A 19214-nucleotide genomic window follows, 5' to 3' on the forward strand; every position below is an offset into this window, starting at 1 on the left:
ATGGGTTTCTTGGGGTCATAGGGCAGCATTCCTCCTCCTCCAAACACGGGCAAGTTGGGTTGATGCCAAAGAACTCATTTTGGTCTCATCTGACCACAACACGTTCACCCAGTTTGTCCTCTGAATCATTCAGATGTTCATTGGCAAACTCAGACGGGCATGTATATGTGCTTTCTTGAGCAGGGGGACCTTGCGGGCGCTGCAGGATTTCAGTCCTTCACGGCATAGTGTGTTACAAATTGTTTCCTGATGCCTATGGTCCCAGCTGCCTTTGAGATCATTGGACAGATCCTCCTGTGTAGTTCTGGGCTGATTCCTCACCGTTCTCATGATCATTGCAATCCCACGAGGTGAGATCTTGCATGGAGCCCAGGCTGAGGGGAGATGACAGTTCTTTTTGTGTTTCTCATTTGCGAATAATCACAGAAAATGTTGTCACTTTCTCACCAAGCTGCTTGGCGATGGTCTTGTAGCCCATTCCAGCCTTGTGTAGGTCTACAATCTTGTCCCTGACATCCTTGGAGAGCTCTTTGGTCTTGGCCATGGTGGAGAGTTTGGAATCTGATTGATTGATTGCTTCTGTGGACAGGTATCTTTTATACAGGTAAGAAACTGAGATTAGGAAGCACTCCCTTTAAGAGTGTGCTCCTAATCTCCGTTCGTTACCTGTATGAAAGACACCTGGGAGCCAGAAATCTTTTTTGATTAGGAAGGGGTCAAATACTTATTTCCCTCATTAAATGCCAAATCAATTTATAAGCATTTTGACATGCATTTTTCTGGATATTTTTGTTGTTATTCTGTCTCTCACTGTTCAAATAAACCCTACCATTAAAGTTATAGGACTGATAATTTCTTTGTCAATGGGCAAACGTACAAAATCAGCAAGGGATCAAATACTTTTTCCCCTCACTGTCATATATACAGTGCACTTCAGAAAGTATTCACACCCCAGTACTTTTTCCATATTTTGTTGTGTTACAGCCTGCATTTAAAATAGATTAATTGAGATATTGTGTCCACTGATCTACACACACCCCATAATGTCAAAGTGGAATTTAGTTTGTAGAAATAAGTATTCAACCCCTTTGTGAGGGCAAAGCCTAAATAAGTTGAGGAGTAAAAATGTGCTTAACAAAACACATACTATCTGTGAATAATATTCTCATTCTGTGTTCAATAATGACTACCCCATCTCTGTACCCCATACAATTATCTGTAAGGTCCCTCAATCGAGCAGTGAATTTCAAGCACAGATTCAACCACAAAGGCAGGGAGGTTTTTCAATGCCTCGCAAAGAAGGCCACCGCTTAGTAGATCTGTAAAAAAAAAAACTAAAAAAATTATAATACATTGAATATCCTTTGAGCATGGTGAAGTTATTATTCGGCTTTGGAGGGTGTATCAAATACCCAGTCACTACAAAGATACAGGCGTCCTTCCTAACTCAGATTGCCAGAGAGGAAGTAGATAGCTCAGGGATTTCACCATGAGGCCAATGGCGATTTTAAAACAGTTACAGAGTTGAATGATATGAGCAAACTGAGGATGGATCAACAACATTGTAGTTACTCCACAATACTAACCTAAATTACAGTGTGAAAAGAAGGAAGCCTGTACAGAATAAAGAATTTCCAAACATATGCATCCTGTTGTGCAACAAGGCACTAAAGTAAAACTGGAGAAAAATGTGGCAAAGAAATTTACTTTTTGTCCTGAATACAAAGCGTTTGTTTGGGGCAAACTCGAACACAACACACCACTCTTCATATTTTCAAGCATGGTGGTGGCTGCATAATGTTTATGTGAATGCTTGTAATCGGACAGGATTACGGATTTCTTTAACATAACAATTAATGAATACTATAAGCACATGCTTATAGCACAGCTATAACACAGCTATATAGCACAGCTAAAGCACAGGCAAAATACTAGAGGAAAACCTGGTTCAGTCTGCTTTCAACAGACACTGGAGACAAATTCACCTTTCAGCAGGAAAATAACCTAAAAACAAGGCCAAATATACAACTGGAATTGCTTACCAAGACGGCATTGAATGTTCCTGAAAGCCTAGTTACAGTTTTGACTTAAATCGGTTGAAAATCTATGGCAAGATTTGAAAATGGCTGTCCATCAATGATCAACAATCAACTTGAAGAGCTTGAATAATTATTTGAAAGAATAATGGCAAATATTGTAACAATCCAGGTGTGCAAAGCCTTTAGAGATTTGAGGCATCTTTAGTAGAAACACACGGAAATAGAGCAGTAAGGCAGATATGATTAAAATAGCTAGTAGGCAATGCCTGACTCACGAAGCAAGCAGCACTGGAACTTATACACACCTCTGTTATAAGCCAAATGGACTACAGTATCCACGGCCAGTTATAGTATGTTGTCAAGTAAGTACATATACCAACAGGACTTGATTTCGGAAAAGGTGTCCTACCACCATTTCAAAAGACATTTAAATTGGATCTTTGCATTGGTAGGTCCACACCTTTCTGCTGTTTGTTAAAGTAGTTGGATTCACCCCCTGTAGGCCTATGTGACGCTCTTGTGCCAGTGAACTGCCTCATAAATAGAGGTTACTGATATCATCGTGTGTGCACTTCAATCTTCCATGACAACTAACCCAAAGTCATGGTGGAACGTGAGGAGACTGAGGTCAGGTTACTGTGAATTAGCATGGTTGGTCAGTTAGCATGGCTAGCTAGCATGGCTCAGAGCACGAGGCTAGCCTAGAGTGTTAGCATAGGATATCTAGGGAAAAATGTTACAATATCATTGCGGCTTGTAAAACTTGTCAGTCGCCACTGAACGTCTATGCTTCTCACTGCCCTTTCACTCACTGAATATTTTACAGTGTCAGTGCCAGAAGAGTCTGGAAGTTCCATTAGAGTCTGTTTATAGACATGCAACGACGCGCATTAGCCTTCCTGGCATTTTAGCAATGTCTTCGACAGGATGCTGAAAGCATGGAGTGATGATTTGAGAGCAGCCAGAAGCTCCAGTTATGAATATTAGCTGTAGTTAATGAGTACCTTTATACAATTAGTGGAGACTGGACCACGGTGTTACACAGAATTAGCAGAGCTCTTTGGCCATGCACACCAGTGGTGAGATTTGGCATCGAAAAAAGGATGCAACTGGATGCAACCAACACATATCTCTACAATATCAATATCGCAAGTATGTGGACACCGCTTCAAATTTGTGGAATTCAGCCAACGCCCATTGCTGACAGGTGTATAAAATCGAGCACACTGCCATGTAATCTCCATAGACAAACATGACAGTAGTATGGCTTTACTGAAGGCTCAGTTTACTGAGCGCTCACCTTTCCAACAAGTCAGTTGGTAACTATTTCTGCCCTGCTAGAGTTGCCCGCGGTCAACTGTAAGTGCTGTTATGTGAAGTGCAAACGTCAGGAGCAACAACGGCTCAGCCGCAAAGTGGTAGGCCACACAAACTCACAGAAACGGGACTGTGAGTGCTGAAGCATGTAGCGCGTAAAAATTGTCTGTCCTCGGTTGCAATATCACTACCGAGTTCCAAACTGCCTCAAGAAGCAACTTCAGCACAATAACTGTTTAGCTTCATGAAATGGGTTCCATGGCCGAGCAGCCATGCGCGGCTGGAGTGGTTGTAAAAGCTCGCCACCATTGGACTCTGGAGCAGTGGAAACGCTTTCCTTGGAGTGATGAATCACGCTTCACCATCTGGCAGTCCGACAGACAAATCTAGGTTGGGCGATGCCAGGAAATGCTACCTGCCCGAATGCATAGTGCCAACTGTAAAGTTTGGTGGAGGAGGAATAATGGTCTGGGACTGTTCATGGTTCGGGCTAGGCCTTAGTTCCAGTGAAGAGAAATCTTAAACGCTAACAGCATACAATGACATTCTAGACAATTCTGAGCATCCAACTTTGTGTCAACAGTTGGAGGAAGGCCCTTCCTGTTTAGCATGAACAATGCTCCGTGGTACAAAAGCAAGATCCATACAGAAATGGTGTTTGTCGAGATCGGTGTGGAGTAAACTTTATATCCTATTATATCCCCAATTTCGATCTTGTCTCATAGCTACAACTCCCCAATGGGCTCGGGAGGCGAAGGTTGAGTCATGGGTCCCCCGAAGAGACATGACCCGCCAAACCGCGCTTCTTAACAGCCCCGGCTTGCTTAACCCGGCAGCCAGCCGCACCAATTTTGGTCAGGAAACACTGTTCAGACTGACGACCGAGTCGCCTGCCGCTGTCCGGCCCGTCAAAGGAGTCGCTAGAGCGCGATGAGCCCAAGTAAACGGTGTGGAGATAACCTTGACTGGCCTGCCACAGAGCCCTGACTGTCCCACCCCATTGAACAACCTTTGGGATGATTTGAACGGCGACTGCGAGCCGGCCTAATCGCCCAAAAAAAGTCAGTGCCCAGACCTCCTCTAACTGCTCTTGTGGCTGAATGGAAGCAAGTCCCCGCAGCAATGTTCCAGCACTAGTGGAAAGCCTTCCCAGAAGAGTGGAGGCTGTTGTAGAGCAAAGACTAACTCCATATTAATGCCCGAATTTTTGGAAACGACATGTTGGACAAGCAGGTGTCCACATACTTTTGGTCATGTATGTATCTTCATAACTAATTATCTCTCTCTCTCCCTTTGGCAGGTTGAGGCTCTGGGAAATGGAGTCTCTATTCGGCGGTGAGCTTAGCTGCTGGGAGGTGGCGAGGGCTTAAAAAGAGGACGGCTGTAGCGACGTGGGCTGGTCCTCCTCACCCCTCCCTGAAGACATGTACTTCCGCATCCCACTTCACACTCATCACCGCCTACCAGGACATCAAGACACGGCTGGCGGGCCTGGAGAGAGAGAACAGCGGCATTAAGAGAAGCTCAAAGATCTACGAGATCAAGGTAGGCCTCAGAGCGATAGGTTGACAGAGAGCTTTTCTGATCCTGACATGTGACATGACCGGAAATACTCTGAGCTCCAGTTAGGGGTCTGAGATGTTTCTGGGAAGGACACATTCCTGGAATAGGAGTTAGAAGAGAGAAATGCCATGGTAACGGAATTACCTGAGACTCCAATTTTTCACTTTCAAATGTATACCAAACTAAAAACCATTGATTTCAAAGTATAACAAAACCATAGAATTCTATGGACAAGGACTACTATTAAAAAATCTTACAAAAACATTTGTTTTTACCTTTCACCCTTTTTCTCCTCAATTTCGTGGTATCCAATTGGTAGTTACAGTCTTGTCTCATCGCTGCAACTCCTTGTACGGACTCGGGAAGGGCGAAGGTCGAGAGCCATGCGTCCTCCGAAACACGACCCAACCAAGCTGCACTGCTTGACACAATGCCGCTTAACCCGGAAAAGCCAGCCGCACCAATGTGTCGGAGGAAACAACGTACACCTACGACCATGTTCAGCATGCATGCCGCCCGGCCCGCCACAGGAGTCGCTAGAGCACAATGGAAAGACATCCCTTCCCGGCCAAACCCTCTGAAACCCAGACAACGCTGGGCCATGGGTCTCCCTGTCGCGGCCGGCTCGTAACAAAGACTGGACTCAAACCAGGCATCTCTAGTGGCACAACTAGCAACTGTGATGCAGTGCCTTAGACCACTGGCCACTCAGGAGGCCTACAAAAACACATTTACAGGAGGAACTGTGCAGATTCAAAAGTTTTGGTAACAGAATAAAACTGAGGGAGATTTTACCGTAATTCAGTTAACACACTTTGCATCTGCACAGTAAAAGTTAACACACTCATCAACAAAAGACAGATTTTCCACCGTCTAATGTCCATTGCTCGTGTTTTCTTGGCCCAAGCAAGTATCTTCTTATTATTGGTGTCCTTTAGTAGTGATTTCTTTGCACAAATTCGACCATGAAGGCATGATTCATTCAGTCTCCTCTGAACAGTGTTGAGAGTGTGTCTGTTACTTGAACACTGTGGAAGAGCATTTATTTGGGCTGCAATCTGAGGTGCAGTTAACTCTAATGAACTTATCCTCTGCAGCAGAGGTAACTCTGGGTCTTCCTTTCCTGTGCGTTCCTCATGAGAGCCAGTTTCATCATAGAGCTTGATGGTTTTTGCGAATGCACTTGAAGAAACTTCAAAGTTCTTAACATTTTCGGTATTGACTGACCTTCATGTCTTAAAGTAATGATGGACTGTTGTTCTCTTTGCTTATTTGAGCTGTTCTTGCCATAATATGGACTTTTGTTTTATTTTACCAAATAGGGCTATCTTCTGTTTACCACCCCTACCTTGTCACAACACAAACTGATTGGCTGAAACGCATTAAGATTAAGAATTCCACAAATTAACTACTTTTAACAAGGCACACCTGTTAATTGAAATGCCTTCCAGGTGACTACCTCATGAAGCTGGTTGAGAGAATGCCAAGAGTGTGCAAAGCTGTCATCAAGGCAAATGGTTGCTACTTTTTAAGAATCTCAAATACAAAGTATGTGTCTAAGCTTTTGACTGGTACTGTATATATTTTTACTGTGTAAATTGTACAAAGTAGTCATTGTGCATAGTTTGAATGGTTTGTTAAACTTTTAAATCAATGGTTTTTGTTTTTAAACGTGGAATTGCCCAGGAGTCTCACTTACTTACTGACGGCGTTGTGGTTAGAGTGTCCACCCTGATATTGGAAGGTTGAGAGTTTGATCCCCGGCCGAGTCGTACCATAGACTGTAAAAATGTGACCCAATGCATCTTTTCTTAGCACTCAGCATTAAGGAGATATTTTSGGGGTAAGGCCCTGCGATAGACTAGCGTCCTGTCCAGGGGGTYTACTTGTACATCAAGCTGCCTCACGCTACAGAAAAAGGAGGCTGCTGCTCCTATGAGCTGCTCCAGCTCGCAGACGCCAAGTCTCGTGCAAGGCTACTCACTGACGAATCTAGCTTCCATATGCCCTATGTTGATGACTACCACTGTTGCATGTTGCATGTGAGGGACGAGGGTCTCAGTATCCCGTCTGTGGTGGTGTTGTGCTGAGTCAATGATGTGTCACCCCCGCTCTCTACATGCATGGAATAGCAGAGAAGTAGTGTAGAGGAACACAGCTGGTGCAGCAGATGAACGGTCTGAGCTGTCCCACCTGSCAGGGGGGACTCTAATGTGACCCTGTGGGACAGCGCCGCAGGTGGGATGAAAGAGAGGAGAGAAAGGGGACAGGATGGAGAGAGAGGGGTGGAGGAAGAGAGAGAGATGGGTGAAGAACAAGGTACAGAGAGAAGGGCAAGAGAGAGAGAAAGAAAGAAAGAGGAGAAGAGAGTGAGCGGGAGGGTGATGTAGAGAGTGCCTTCGGGGCTTGAGATTGCTATTTTTGTCTCTGTCCTGCCCCCCCAGATGTATGTACCCTCAGTAACAGACTGTCCATTAGGAAAGCAGCTGGCACTCAAGGCTTTTGGCCTCCATAAGGTTGCAGTGCGGTTGAATGCCTATAAAGTCTTTATTAAAATAACAGTTTGTTCAGTTTTAATCACCCCAAAAAAGAATGRGTTGATTTGGTTAGTACTGAATTATTCTCTTGTGACAGATGAAATAGAATAGCAAGATTTGGTTCTGGGTGCCGAGATTCCTACTAAATACGATGTTCTGTGCCTGTATAAATACATTACGTAGCTAGTCTGTGCTTTTTTTTGATAATGCGATTGGTCTTTCCAAAATTGCACAAATGTGAGGAATTAGTTGGTCTGAATCTGAGTTGCAGATATGAAAATGTTTTCTCCAATGTTAAGGCTGGCTTAAAGTAAGATGGATGACAAGTAGAGAGTTMAGATCAGTGGRYTCAGTTCAGCTAAACCTAGGGTATGGCAAAGTGGGGTGGGGGGGGTCGATTCCCCCAAGGAATTTTTAGGAACTTTCAGGCTCATTTACTGTATTTCGACACAATTGAAAAACTCAAAATTATATGGAGAACAGCAAAAACAAACAAAAATTACCCCAGACATTAATTATCACTGCAATATTTGGCTTAAAGGTCTGTGAAACTGCATGTACAATGTCAACCACAACTGTCAACCTCATCATAAATTGACTKATTTACTTGTGTAATGGCGCATACAGTGCAACATTAAACATAAGCATAATACACGCTATCGAGTCACAACTTCTCAGGCCGACTCTTTTCTCTGTATATATCAATGATGTCGCTCTTGCTGCGGGTGATTCTTTGATCCACCTCTACGCAGACGACACCATTCTGTATACATCTGGCCCTTCTTTGGACATCTGGCCCTTCTTTCCAAACGAGCTTCAATGTCATAAAACACTCCTTCCGTGGCCTCCAACTGCTCTTAAATGCTAGTAAAACTAAATGCATGCTCTTCAACCGATCGCTACCCGCACCTGCCCGCCCGCCAAGCATGACTACTCTGGACGGTTCTGACTGGTAGATATGTGGACAACTATTAAATACTTAGATGTCTGGCTAGACTATAAAAACTCGCTTCCAGACACACATTAAGCATCTCCAATCCAAAGTAAAATCTAGAATCGGCTTCCTATTTCACAACAAAGCCTACTTCACTCATGCTCCCAAACATACCCTCGTAAAACTGACTATCCTACCGATCCTTGACTTCGGCGATGTCATTTACAAAATAGCCTCCAACACTCTACTCAACAAATTGGATGCAGTCTATCACAGTGCCATTCGTTTTGTCACCAAAGCCCCAATATACTATCCACCACTGCGACCGTATGCTCTCGTTGGCTGGTCCTCGCTACATCTTCGTCGCCAAAACCCACTGCTCCAGGTCATCCCCATAATATTTGTATTTACTTTTTTCTCTTTTGGCACACAGTATTTCTACTGCACATCATACAAGTCTTTGCTAGGTAAAGCTCCACCTTATCTCAGCTCACTGGTCACCATAGCAACACCCACCCGTAGCACGCGTTCCAGCAGGTATATTTCACTTGGTCATCCCCAAAGCCTGGAACGAATTGCAAAAATCACGAGTTGGAGACTTAATCTCCCTCACAAACTTTAACGTGCAGCTGTCAGCAGCAGCCTTCCCGATCACTGCAGTGCTGTACACAGCCCATCTGTAAATATCCCATCCATCCAACTACCTACCTCATCCCCATATGTTTTTATTTACTTATTTGCTCTTTTGCACACCAGTATTGTCTACTTGCACATCCTCATCTGTGCACATATATCACTCCAGTGTAAATGCCTAAATTGTAATTACTTCGCCACTATTCGCCTATTATTGCCTTACCTCCTTACTTCATTTACAACACTGTATACAGATTACTATTGTGTTATTGACTGTATGCTTGTGTTATCCCATGTGTAACTCTGTGTAGTTGTTTTTGTCGACTGCTTTGCGTTATCTTCCGCACAGGTCGCAGTGTAATGAGAACGCGACGGCATATAAGGCCCCCCCCGCGCCTCCTTTCGGAAACTGACCACGACTCCATTTTGTTGATTCCAGCCTACAAAAAAACTAAACAACAGCTCCGGCGCTCAGGTCTGTTCAACGCTGTCCGACCAAATCTGAATCCAACGCTGCAAGGACTGCCTTCGATCACGCGGATTGCAATACTGTTTCCGCAATTGCGTCCAACAACAACATGGACGAATATGCTGATTCGAGTGAGCGAGTCTCATTAGGAAGTGCAATTGACGATGTCGACCCACAGCAAACGGATTAAAACATTCCAAACCAGAAACCGGGGATACGGCATTCATTCGCCTGGAAACTGAAAGCGAGACACCACTGCTTTAAACCAGGGCAAGGTGGACCGGAATACATGACCGACATACAAAACGATGTAGTCTAATTCTCGCCGCAAGGCATATCAAACAGTGCTAAGTCCCATACACGGGACAAAAAGAGTCGCATTCAACAGCTCAGACACAAGATGGTATGTGGCAGGGTCTACAGTCTATCACGGATTACAAAAAGAAAACCAGCCCCCGGTCGCGGACCAGGGATGTCTGTCCCAGACAGGCTAAAAACTTTCTTTGCCTCGCTTTGAGGACAATACAGTGCCACTGACACGGCCCGCGTATCCAAAACCTGCGGGCTCTCTTCACTGCAGCCGAGGTGAGTAAAAACATTTAAACGTGTTTACCCCGCGCAAGGCTGCAGGCCCAGACGCATTCCCAGCCGCGTCCTCAGCAGCATGCGCAGGACCAGCTGGCTGGTGTGTTTACGGACATATTCAATCAATCCTTATCCAGTCTGCTTTCCCACATATGCTCAAGAGGCCACCATGTTCCTGTTCCCCAAGAAAGCTAAGTAACTGAGCTAAAACGACTACCGCCCCGTAGCACTCACTTCCGTCATCATGAATGCTTTGAGAGACTAGTCAAGGACCATATCACCCCACCCTACCGGACACCCTAGACCCACTCCAATTTGCTTACCGACCCAATAGGCTCCACAGACGACGCAATCGCAACCACACTGCACACTGCCCTAACCCATCTGGACAAGAGGAATACCTATGTGAGAATGCTGTTCATCGATTACAGCTCACATTTAACACCATAGTACTTCCAAACTCGTCATCAAGCTCGAGACCCTGGGCTCGACCCCGCCCCTGTTGCAACTGGGTCTGGACTTCCTGACGGCCGCCCCCAGGTGGTGAGGGTAGGAACAACATCCACCCGCTGATCCTAACACTGGGCCCCACAGGGTGCGTTCTGAGCCCCTCTCCTGTATCCCTGTTCACCCACGACTGCGGGCCATGCACGCCTCCAACTCATCATCAAGTTTGCGGATGACACTACAGTGGTAGGCTTGATTACAACAACGACGAGACGCCTACAGGGAGGAGGTGAGGGCCCTCGGAGTGTGGTGTCAGAAAAATAACTCACCACTCAACGTCAACAAAACAAAGGAGATGATTTGTGGACTTCAGGAAACAGCAGAGGGAGCACCCCCCTATGCCACATCGACCGGTCAGTAAGTGGAGAAGGTGGATAAGTTTTAAGTTCCTCGGTGTACACATCACGGACAAACGAATTGGTCCACCCACACAGACAGCGTTTGTGAAGAAGCGCAGCAGCGCCTCTTACACCTCAGGAGGGCTGAAAAATTCGGCTTGTCACCAAAAGCACTCACAAACTTCTACAGATGCACAATCGAGAGCAGTCCTTCCGGCTGTATCAACCGCCTGTACGGCAACTGCTCCGCCCACAACCGTAAGGCTCTCCAGAGGGTAGTTGAGGTCTGCAGAACGCATCACCGCGGGGCAAACTACCTGCCCTCCAGGACAACCTACACCACCCGATGTACAGGAAGGCCATAAAGATCATCAAGACAACAACACCTCAAGCCACTGCCTGTTCACCCGCTATCATCCAGAAGCGACGGTCAGTACAGGTGGCATCAAAGCAGGACCGAGAGACTGAAAAAACAGCTTCTATCTCAAGGCCATCAGACTGTTAAACAGCCACCACTAACATTATAGGGCCGCTGCCAAATACGACTCAACTCCAGCCACCTTTACATAAATGGGAATTGATGAAATTATGTAAAAATGTACTCCTAGCCACTTTAAACAATGCCACTTAATATAATGTTACATACCCTACATTACCATCTCATATGTATTATGTATATACTGTACTTCTATATCATCTACTGCATCTTGCATCTTTATGTAATACATGTACCATCTAGCCACTTTAAACTATGCCACTTATGTTTACATACCCTACAGTACTCATCTCATATGTATATTACCGTACTCTATACCATCTACTGCATCTTGCCTATGCCGTTCTGTACCATCACTCATTCATATATCTTGTAATATTCTTTATCCCTTTACACTTGTGTGTATAAGGTAGTATTGTGGAATTGTTAGGTTAGATTACTTGTTGTTATTACTGCATTGTCGGAACTAGAAGCACAAGCATTTCCTACACTCGCATTAACATCTGCTAACCATTCTGATGGTGACTAATAAATTTGATTTGATATTTGATTTTGAACTGTTCTTCAACTGGCCTACCTGGTTAAATAAAGGGTCGTGGGCGTCCGCATGGTCCTAAAGCACCCACCGGTGCCGTCGTTTGTATCAGATATCCAATTATTAAAACTGGGGGGGACCAAAAATGCACCCCTGCATACATCAAAGGACTTACTTAATTAAGTCTACAATCGACAGGGACTCATGATGACAAACTCAACCAAAGAGTGACAAAAATCACAAAATACAAAAAGGAAAATCTACACATGCCTTTTTAAAGTGTGCAGCGCCTTGGTAGCCTACAGGTAGACATAGTGGAGCTCCGTGGCATGGAGCTGAATGGACAGCGCCACTGTTGAGTGGCCAGTATAGAATTATTTTGTTTATGGGCAATTCAAATGTATTTTAGCACAGTTTTAGCACAGATCTTAAGAAATGGTAGGATCAATTGTAAATTGGCACTCCACATGAAAAGGTTGCCGACCCCCTGCTTTAGGCTTTATAAAACCACCCTTGTGGAACGACACATACAGTGTAGGCTATTACGACAGTGTCATTGTCTCCTGGGCCCCCCACCAACGTTGTCTTGTGCGCTTCCCGCTCAGTTTTGCATTTGCCTGTCGGCATTATTCGCCAGGGAAGGGAAACCTTCTGCGAATATTGAAGAATTGTATCAACAAGGTAGCTCTGAGAATATTGAAACATTGTATCCAGGATCTATGCTCAGAGAATATTGAAACATTTTGAATCAACAAATATTGATATTGCAACATAGCAATGAGGGGGCGGCTCACACATTTTTCCCCCGGGCCAGCTTGTCTCTGTCTGATATTATTGTGTTGCCTATGCAGTAGTTGCACTATCTGGGTGCTTTTTATTTAAAAAAAACAGCTCTACATCCACACTATAGCTAACGTAGCAATATTTAATTTCGTTTTGCCTGCAAGATTTATAAGAAAATCTCATTTGAATTGAGGAAGATGGACAAGCAAGACTGATAGAGTGAGAGGTGGAAATTCATTATACCAGAGGCAGGTAGGCTACAGGTAGGGATTAGGGCAGCCCAGTCATTCAAGATTGACCGAAATTGGACATCTATGCATGTTCTGATGTCGGAAATGCCTTCAAAACTGGCCACTAGGGGCAACAGTGAGCGCTATTACCATCAAGTAGGCTTGACTTTTGGTGATAGATCAGAAGGTTGCGTGTTCAAACCCTTGTCGTGGACAGTGTTTTTTTATTTTTGGTTTTAACCCTATCCCAAACCTTAACCCTTACTTTAACCATTCAGAATGAGTGCCTAAACTTAACTTTGAAATGTGACGTTTGGAGAAATGGAACGATACAGAGCAGCAGGAGCAAATTTGACGTTTGGGGAACGTGGATGAACGTCTAATTCTGCAGTGAGACTGTGAGAACTTGTTGGCTTAGGGATACAGGCAGAGGATGATGATGGAGTCGGCCTACAGAAAAACGTTTTTTTAAAGTTAGCCCAACTAAGTAATAATGAATGATTTGCATGATCTCAATTCTCATTCTGTCACTGCATGACAATGTACATTTGTTATAGTCTACAATTGTTATTGTCTRTGAAGCCAAAATGCGCTAAAGAGCAAGTACATGAATACCAATACATGAAACCAAAATTGCACTAGCCTACTGGATGAATAAATATCCATTAAGCCTACAGCTATCACAGCTTATATTTTAATGGTAATAAAATAGCTTTTGGTTTTGAATGGTCACTGAAAAAGAGGGTTTCCCCACCTCCCACCTCCCAATCAGATTACAACAAGGCTTACAAGGCCAAGTTCAAATGCCGACATCAAATTCAAAGCAATCGGCGCACTGTCTKKKWYMCTGACTCACAAAATAAACTGTCACTGTCTCTGCTCTTTGCTTTCTAAAAGTGAGAGACAAGGATGCAGGCTGGCAGCTGCTCTCCAAGCCATGCTGCGCATGGTTCTAAAGCCAGTCAGCAAATACGCTAAACAGCCAGCAAATACGCTAAACAGCCAGKAAATACGCTAAACAGCCAGKAAATACGCTAAACAGCCAGCCAATACGTTAAACAGACATTGCATTTTAAATCGGGATTGGACTGATTTTAGCCTACTTTACATTTGTTGTCTTGAGCTAGGGTATGGTGACTGCCTTACCCTGCTATATCCCAAACTGACGCGCCATGGTGTTAGAGTGGCTGTGCTTCACAGTGTGACGACTGTGTGGCCTGGAGACTTCCTTCCAGAGTTCCAACACGCTCTGCTAATTCAGCCTGAGTAGAAAGAAGTGTTTCTCTAAATGGAAAATGTCTGTTTGTTCCTCACGTCAACCTCACTGGATGATTAAATTCATTTAGGTACTCCAAAAGAGAGACGGTGCTGTAAATGAGGAACCATCATTTGCTTTCTGGTTATATTTATATACTTGTGTTGTCCCTGTTTTGTGTGGTTCCCCAGATGCTCAACTCACTCATGCTGTCCCTCTATGATCTGTTTTCTCTGTATTTCTCTAACAATATAGGATCACCGTGTTGCAGGAGAACTTTCCCGCAAGAAATGTAAAAGACGTAGTGTATTTGAGGTTTAAAAAGGCTTCTGAAGTTTGTAATTTGCCCTTGATTTTCCCTTACAAGAAAAATGGATCAACCCCTACAAAAATGTCCATACTTATAATCTACATAATAAGCACATATCCTGTTGCTGCAGCATTACTTTCCAGCTGTAGCAAACTGGCTCAAATGAAGACTACATCTGTAATGTCTAACAAGATTGAATTATTATTATACACAGGTACAGTACCAGTCAAAATTTTGGACACACTACTCATTCCAGGGTTTTCTTTTATTTTTACTATTTTCTACATTGTAGAATAATAGTGAAGACATCAAACTATGCAATAGCATATATGGAATCATGTAGTAACCAAAAAAGTGAAGTGTTCAAACAAAATATATTTTATTATTTGAGATTCTTCAAATACCCACCCTTTGCCTTGAGACAGCTTTTGCACACTCTTGGCATTCTCTCAACCATCTTCATGAGGTAGTCACCTTGGAATGCATTTCAATTAACAGGTGTGCCTTGTTAAAAGTTAATTTGTGAATTCTTTCCTTCTTAATGCGTTTGAGCCAATCAGTTGTGTTGTGACAAGGTAGGTCAATTATTATGTCAAGAACAGCTCAAATAAGCAAAGAGAAACAACAGTCCATCATTACTTTTAAGATATGAAGGTCAGTCCAATTGGAAAATGTCAAGGAAAGTTTCTTCAAAGTGCAGTCGCAAAAGCATCAAGCTCTATGCTGAACTGGCTTTTAAGAGGACCGTCAAAGGAAAGGAAGACCCAGATTACCTCTGCTGCAGAGGATAAGTTCATCAGAGTTCAGTCTGCACCTCAGATTGCAGCCTAAATAAATGCTTCACAGAGTACAAGTAACAACACATCTCAACATCAACTGTTCAGAGGAGACTGTGTGAATCAGGCCTTCATGGTCAAATTGCCTGCAAAGAAGCCACTACTAAAGGACACCTATAATAAGAAGAGACTTGCTTGGGCCAGAACATGAGCAATAGACATTATACCAGTAGAAATCTGTCCTTTGGTCTGATGACTCCAAATTTGAGATTTTTTGGTTCCAACCTACGTGTCTTTGTGAGACGCAGAGTAGGTGAACGGATGATCTCRGCATATGTGGTTCCCACTGTGAAGCATGGAGGAGGAGGTGTGACGGTGTGGGGGTGCTTTGCTGGTGACACTGTCAGTGATTTATTTAGAATTCAAGGCACACTTAACCAGCATGGCTACCACAGCAAAATTATCCCCCTTATTTCCCCTGTATGTATGTGTACATAATGCCATGATTCTCTCTCCCTTCCCAGTTCCCAATGATCAGTGAGTTTGGGGAGGACAGGAACTCSTACTGCAGCTTTGAGTCCAAGGAGAATGCCCTGCTGCAGTCAGAGAACGGCAACCTGCAACAGAGAGTCAACGCCCTCACTCACGAGGTGAGACACCTGGGGCTTAATTTAATTCCACCCACAATGCAGTATTTATGAAAGGCAGTTGCTGTCCTTTCCATGGTAAAATCAAATCACAGGATGATTTTGCGAATTGTGAAAACGTACCGTTATTATCAGGTAGCCTCCACTCTTAGGTAGATGCTTTTGGTTTTCAGAATAAGTGCGTGGGAGCAGGCATTAGTTTGTACACAGTGTAAACATTGCTAGAGCAGTGTTTCCTCTGGCCATAAAACAAAATAACTATTCTATTCTTCCCTGTAAAAAAAATGGTATATCACTTTGTCTATTGCTGAGAGAGGAAGGAGAGGCAAGAGAGGAGAGGTGAGGGGGAGCGGTGTGGAGGGAGTATACGAAGCTGTGAGAGAAAAAAAGAGCGAGAGGGAGGAAGTGGTTTATGGGGAGCGAGACAAAGRGTGCCCATGGAAGACACGAGGTCACAGCGCTTCAACACYGGCTTTTATAAAAGATTGAATGTGTCACGCCTCAGCGAGTATGCTCCATACACAGTCAAGGCACTTTTTGCTTCCCCTGCTAACCTGAAACGGTGGCTTCCACCTAGTAAACTAGGGGCYGACTTGTCTGGTCCATTTTCAGCTTAGTGGGCCTGTCTAACAATTTTTTTTTTGTTGCACAAAATTCTCATTATCTGGTTAATAATGGGGGCCTCAAAGAAAGAAATGGGTGTGTTAGAAATGACAGGGCTGATTTCTGGTSCCAGTCCACCCCTGTAGGAAGACGATGGTTGCTATCCACACAGCTATCCACTCCTCTTAGTCACGATGTTGACAGCCTGGCTCACCTTGGCCGTGATTTCAGTGTGTTACCATAGACACGCTGCTGCTGAATAATTCTCTGCTCAAGCATCCAGGAATGTCATATCTCTCTTTGTCCTAGCTCCCTTTCTCTCTTTCCCTCTCTCTTTTTTCTGACTTCTCTGCTCTCTCTCTCTCTCTTTCCCTCTCTCTTTTTCTGACTCTCTCTCTCTCTCTCTCTCTCTCTCTCTTTCTCTCTCTCTCTCCTTCTCTCTCTCTCTCTCCTCTCTCTCTCTCTCTCTCTCTCTCTTTCTTCTTTCTCTCTCTCTCTCTCTCTCTCTCTCTTTCTCTTTCTCTCTCTCTCTCTCTCTCTCTCTCTTTCTCTCTTTTCTGTCTCCCTCGTCTCTCTTCTCTCTTCCTTTCTAGTGTCTTTTCTCCTCTCTCTCTCTCTCTCCTCTCTCTCTCTCTCTCTCTCCTCTCTCCTTCTCTCTCTCTTTCTCTGTCTCTCTCTCTCTCTCTCTTTCTCATCAGATGCTTTCCCGCCCCTCCTTTGTTTCCATCTTGATCTCTTTCATTTGTCTTCTTCCAAATCATCTATCCATTTGCCCACCAATGTCTCCCACATACCTCATCAGTAATGAGTTTACTGGATGACTTTGACAACCTATAGTTATCAGACAGGGCCCATGTTCACACAAGAGTCTCAAGTAGGAGTCTGAATAGGATCAGTTTAGGCCCTTTAGATAATAATGAATAAGATTCTATGGCCTAATCCTACTCCGAGATGCTTTATGAATACGGGCCTTGATCTGTGGGTGTAAAAGTAACCAAGATACTTATTGTTGCAAAGACTTTTGTCTCAATGTTGAAAGTAATTGATCGAATGAGAGATACATGTAAAAGCTGTCGAGAGACTGTCTGGGAGACACTGTAACCATGAAAGGCTGGGTGATGGCACCACACTGACTACAGCTCAGCGTTCAACCACCATAGTCCCCTCCAAGCTCATCACCAAGCTCGGAACCCTGGAGGGAGCTGAACGAACCCCCCTCTGCAACTGGATCCTGGACTTTCTGACAGCGCGCCCCCATGGGTGAGGGTAGGTAACAAACACATCTGCCATGCTGACCCTCAACATGGGGCCCCTCAAGGGTGTGGTGCTTAATCCCCTCCTGTACTCCCTGTTCATCCAACAACTTATGGCCCAATGCACAACTCTACCATCATTAAGTTTGCTGACAACACCAGTGATAAGCCTGATACCAATGACAACGAACAGCCTACAGGAGGAGTGCTGAGTTGTACGACAGTTGCACCATTTGAGAGCATATTTGACTAGCTACATCACCGCTTGGTATTGTTGTAGGCAACCGCTCTTCGAGGGATCTGCGAGCAGTGGGTGCTACAGAGAGGTGGTGGAATCCCAGTACATCACTGGGGCCTACTTCCCTGCCACCCAAACCTCTATACCAGACGGTGTCAGAGGAGAAGAGAAATTGTCAAAGACCCCAGCCAACCATGCCATATACAGTGGCGAAACCCCCGCAAGGTCGATCACGGCAAGCGTATCGGAGCCACCAAGTCTTGGTACCAAAAGCACCTGAACAGCTTCTACCCCCAAGCCATAAAACTGCTGAATAGTTAATAAAATGGTTACCCCGACTATTTAAGTTGATGTTCAGAGATTGCATGACCCTAGTCATAACCTGAAGTCTACTGACTCATCTACGTCACTGACTTTCATACTCACCAACTCTACCCAACTCACACTCACTACACACTACACTGACACTCCACGACACTCAACACGATGCATATTGATGCCCCTCCACAACCCTCATTCCTCGCCACATAGGGAGCCATCTGAGCAACGGTTGATTACTAGTTCCTTTCATTCGCCTAACCCGTCTTGGAGGTAGTTAAAATCCTATCATATACCTCATATGCCACTAGACGGTACCTAAGATCACCACCTCGCTCACTTAAAGCTATACCCGCACGTTGAAGAAGCAAAATAAAGGCTGTCAATTCCTACCTTCATTATGCAAATGCGTCGAGTCCAAATCCTGTCAAAAAATCACTCATGTTAGAGATGTTAGCCTTAGGTTCAACGCAACCTAAATGGTTAATGCTATAGATGTGCTCCCAACAATGTCTCTTGAAAAGCCAACCAGTAACTAATTGCAGATTACGATGATGCCACTGTTATAATTATTTCTGCGCTTCATAGGTACATTCATTGATCACAGGTGAGGAAAAAGGTGAACACAAAGTAGCTCGAAGGGGAGAAAAGAATCCCAGAAAATCACATTGTTAGGATTTTTAAATAATGTAATTGTCTAATATGTTGAACATGTACAGTATGTATGTGGAAAATAAGATGTTTGCTCAATAAATACAAAGGTTATATCCTCCAATACTTTCGTTAGTATACCCTTTGTGGCGGGCAATGACAGAGGTTTCAAAACGTCTTTCTGTAAGTCTTCAATC

The 19214-nt window shown here is 44.2% G+C and overlaps 1 protein-coding gene across 1 annotated transcript in view; it reads left to right on the plus strand.

Annotated features, from left to right (window-relative positions):
• The window catches only part of LOC111977501 (TANK-binding kinase 1-binding protein 1), a 92673-nt gene that overhangs the window by 27490 nt on the left and 45969 nt on the right, over nt 1-19214 (plus strand). The window contains exon 3 of the mRNA XM_024006937.2: nt 15832-15957. Within this exon, the coding sequence (XP_023862705.1) occupies nt 15832-15957 (126 nt within the window). The remainder of the gene's footprint in view (nt 1-15831; nt 15958-19214) is intronic.

Source organism: Salvelinus sp. IW2-2015, linkage group LG18, assembly GCF_002910315.2.
Source record: "Salvelinus sp. IW2-2015 linkage group LG18, ASM291031v2, whole genome shotgun sequence".
NCBI lineage: Eukaryota > Metazoa > Chordata > Actinopteri > Salmoniformes > Salmonidae > Salvelinus > Salvelinus sp. IW2-2015.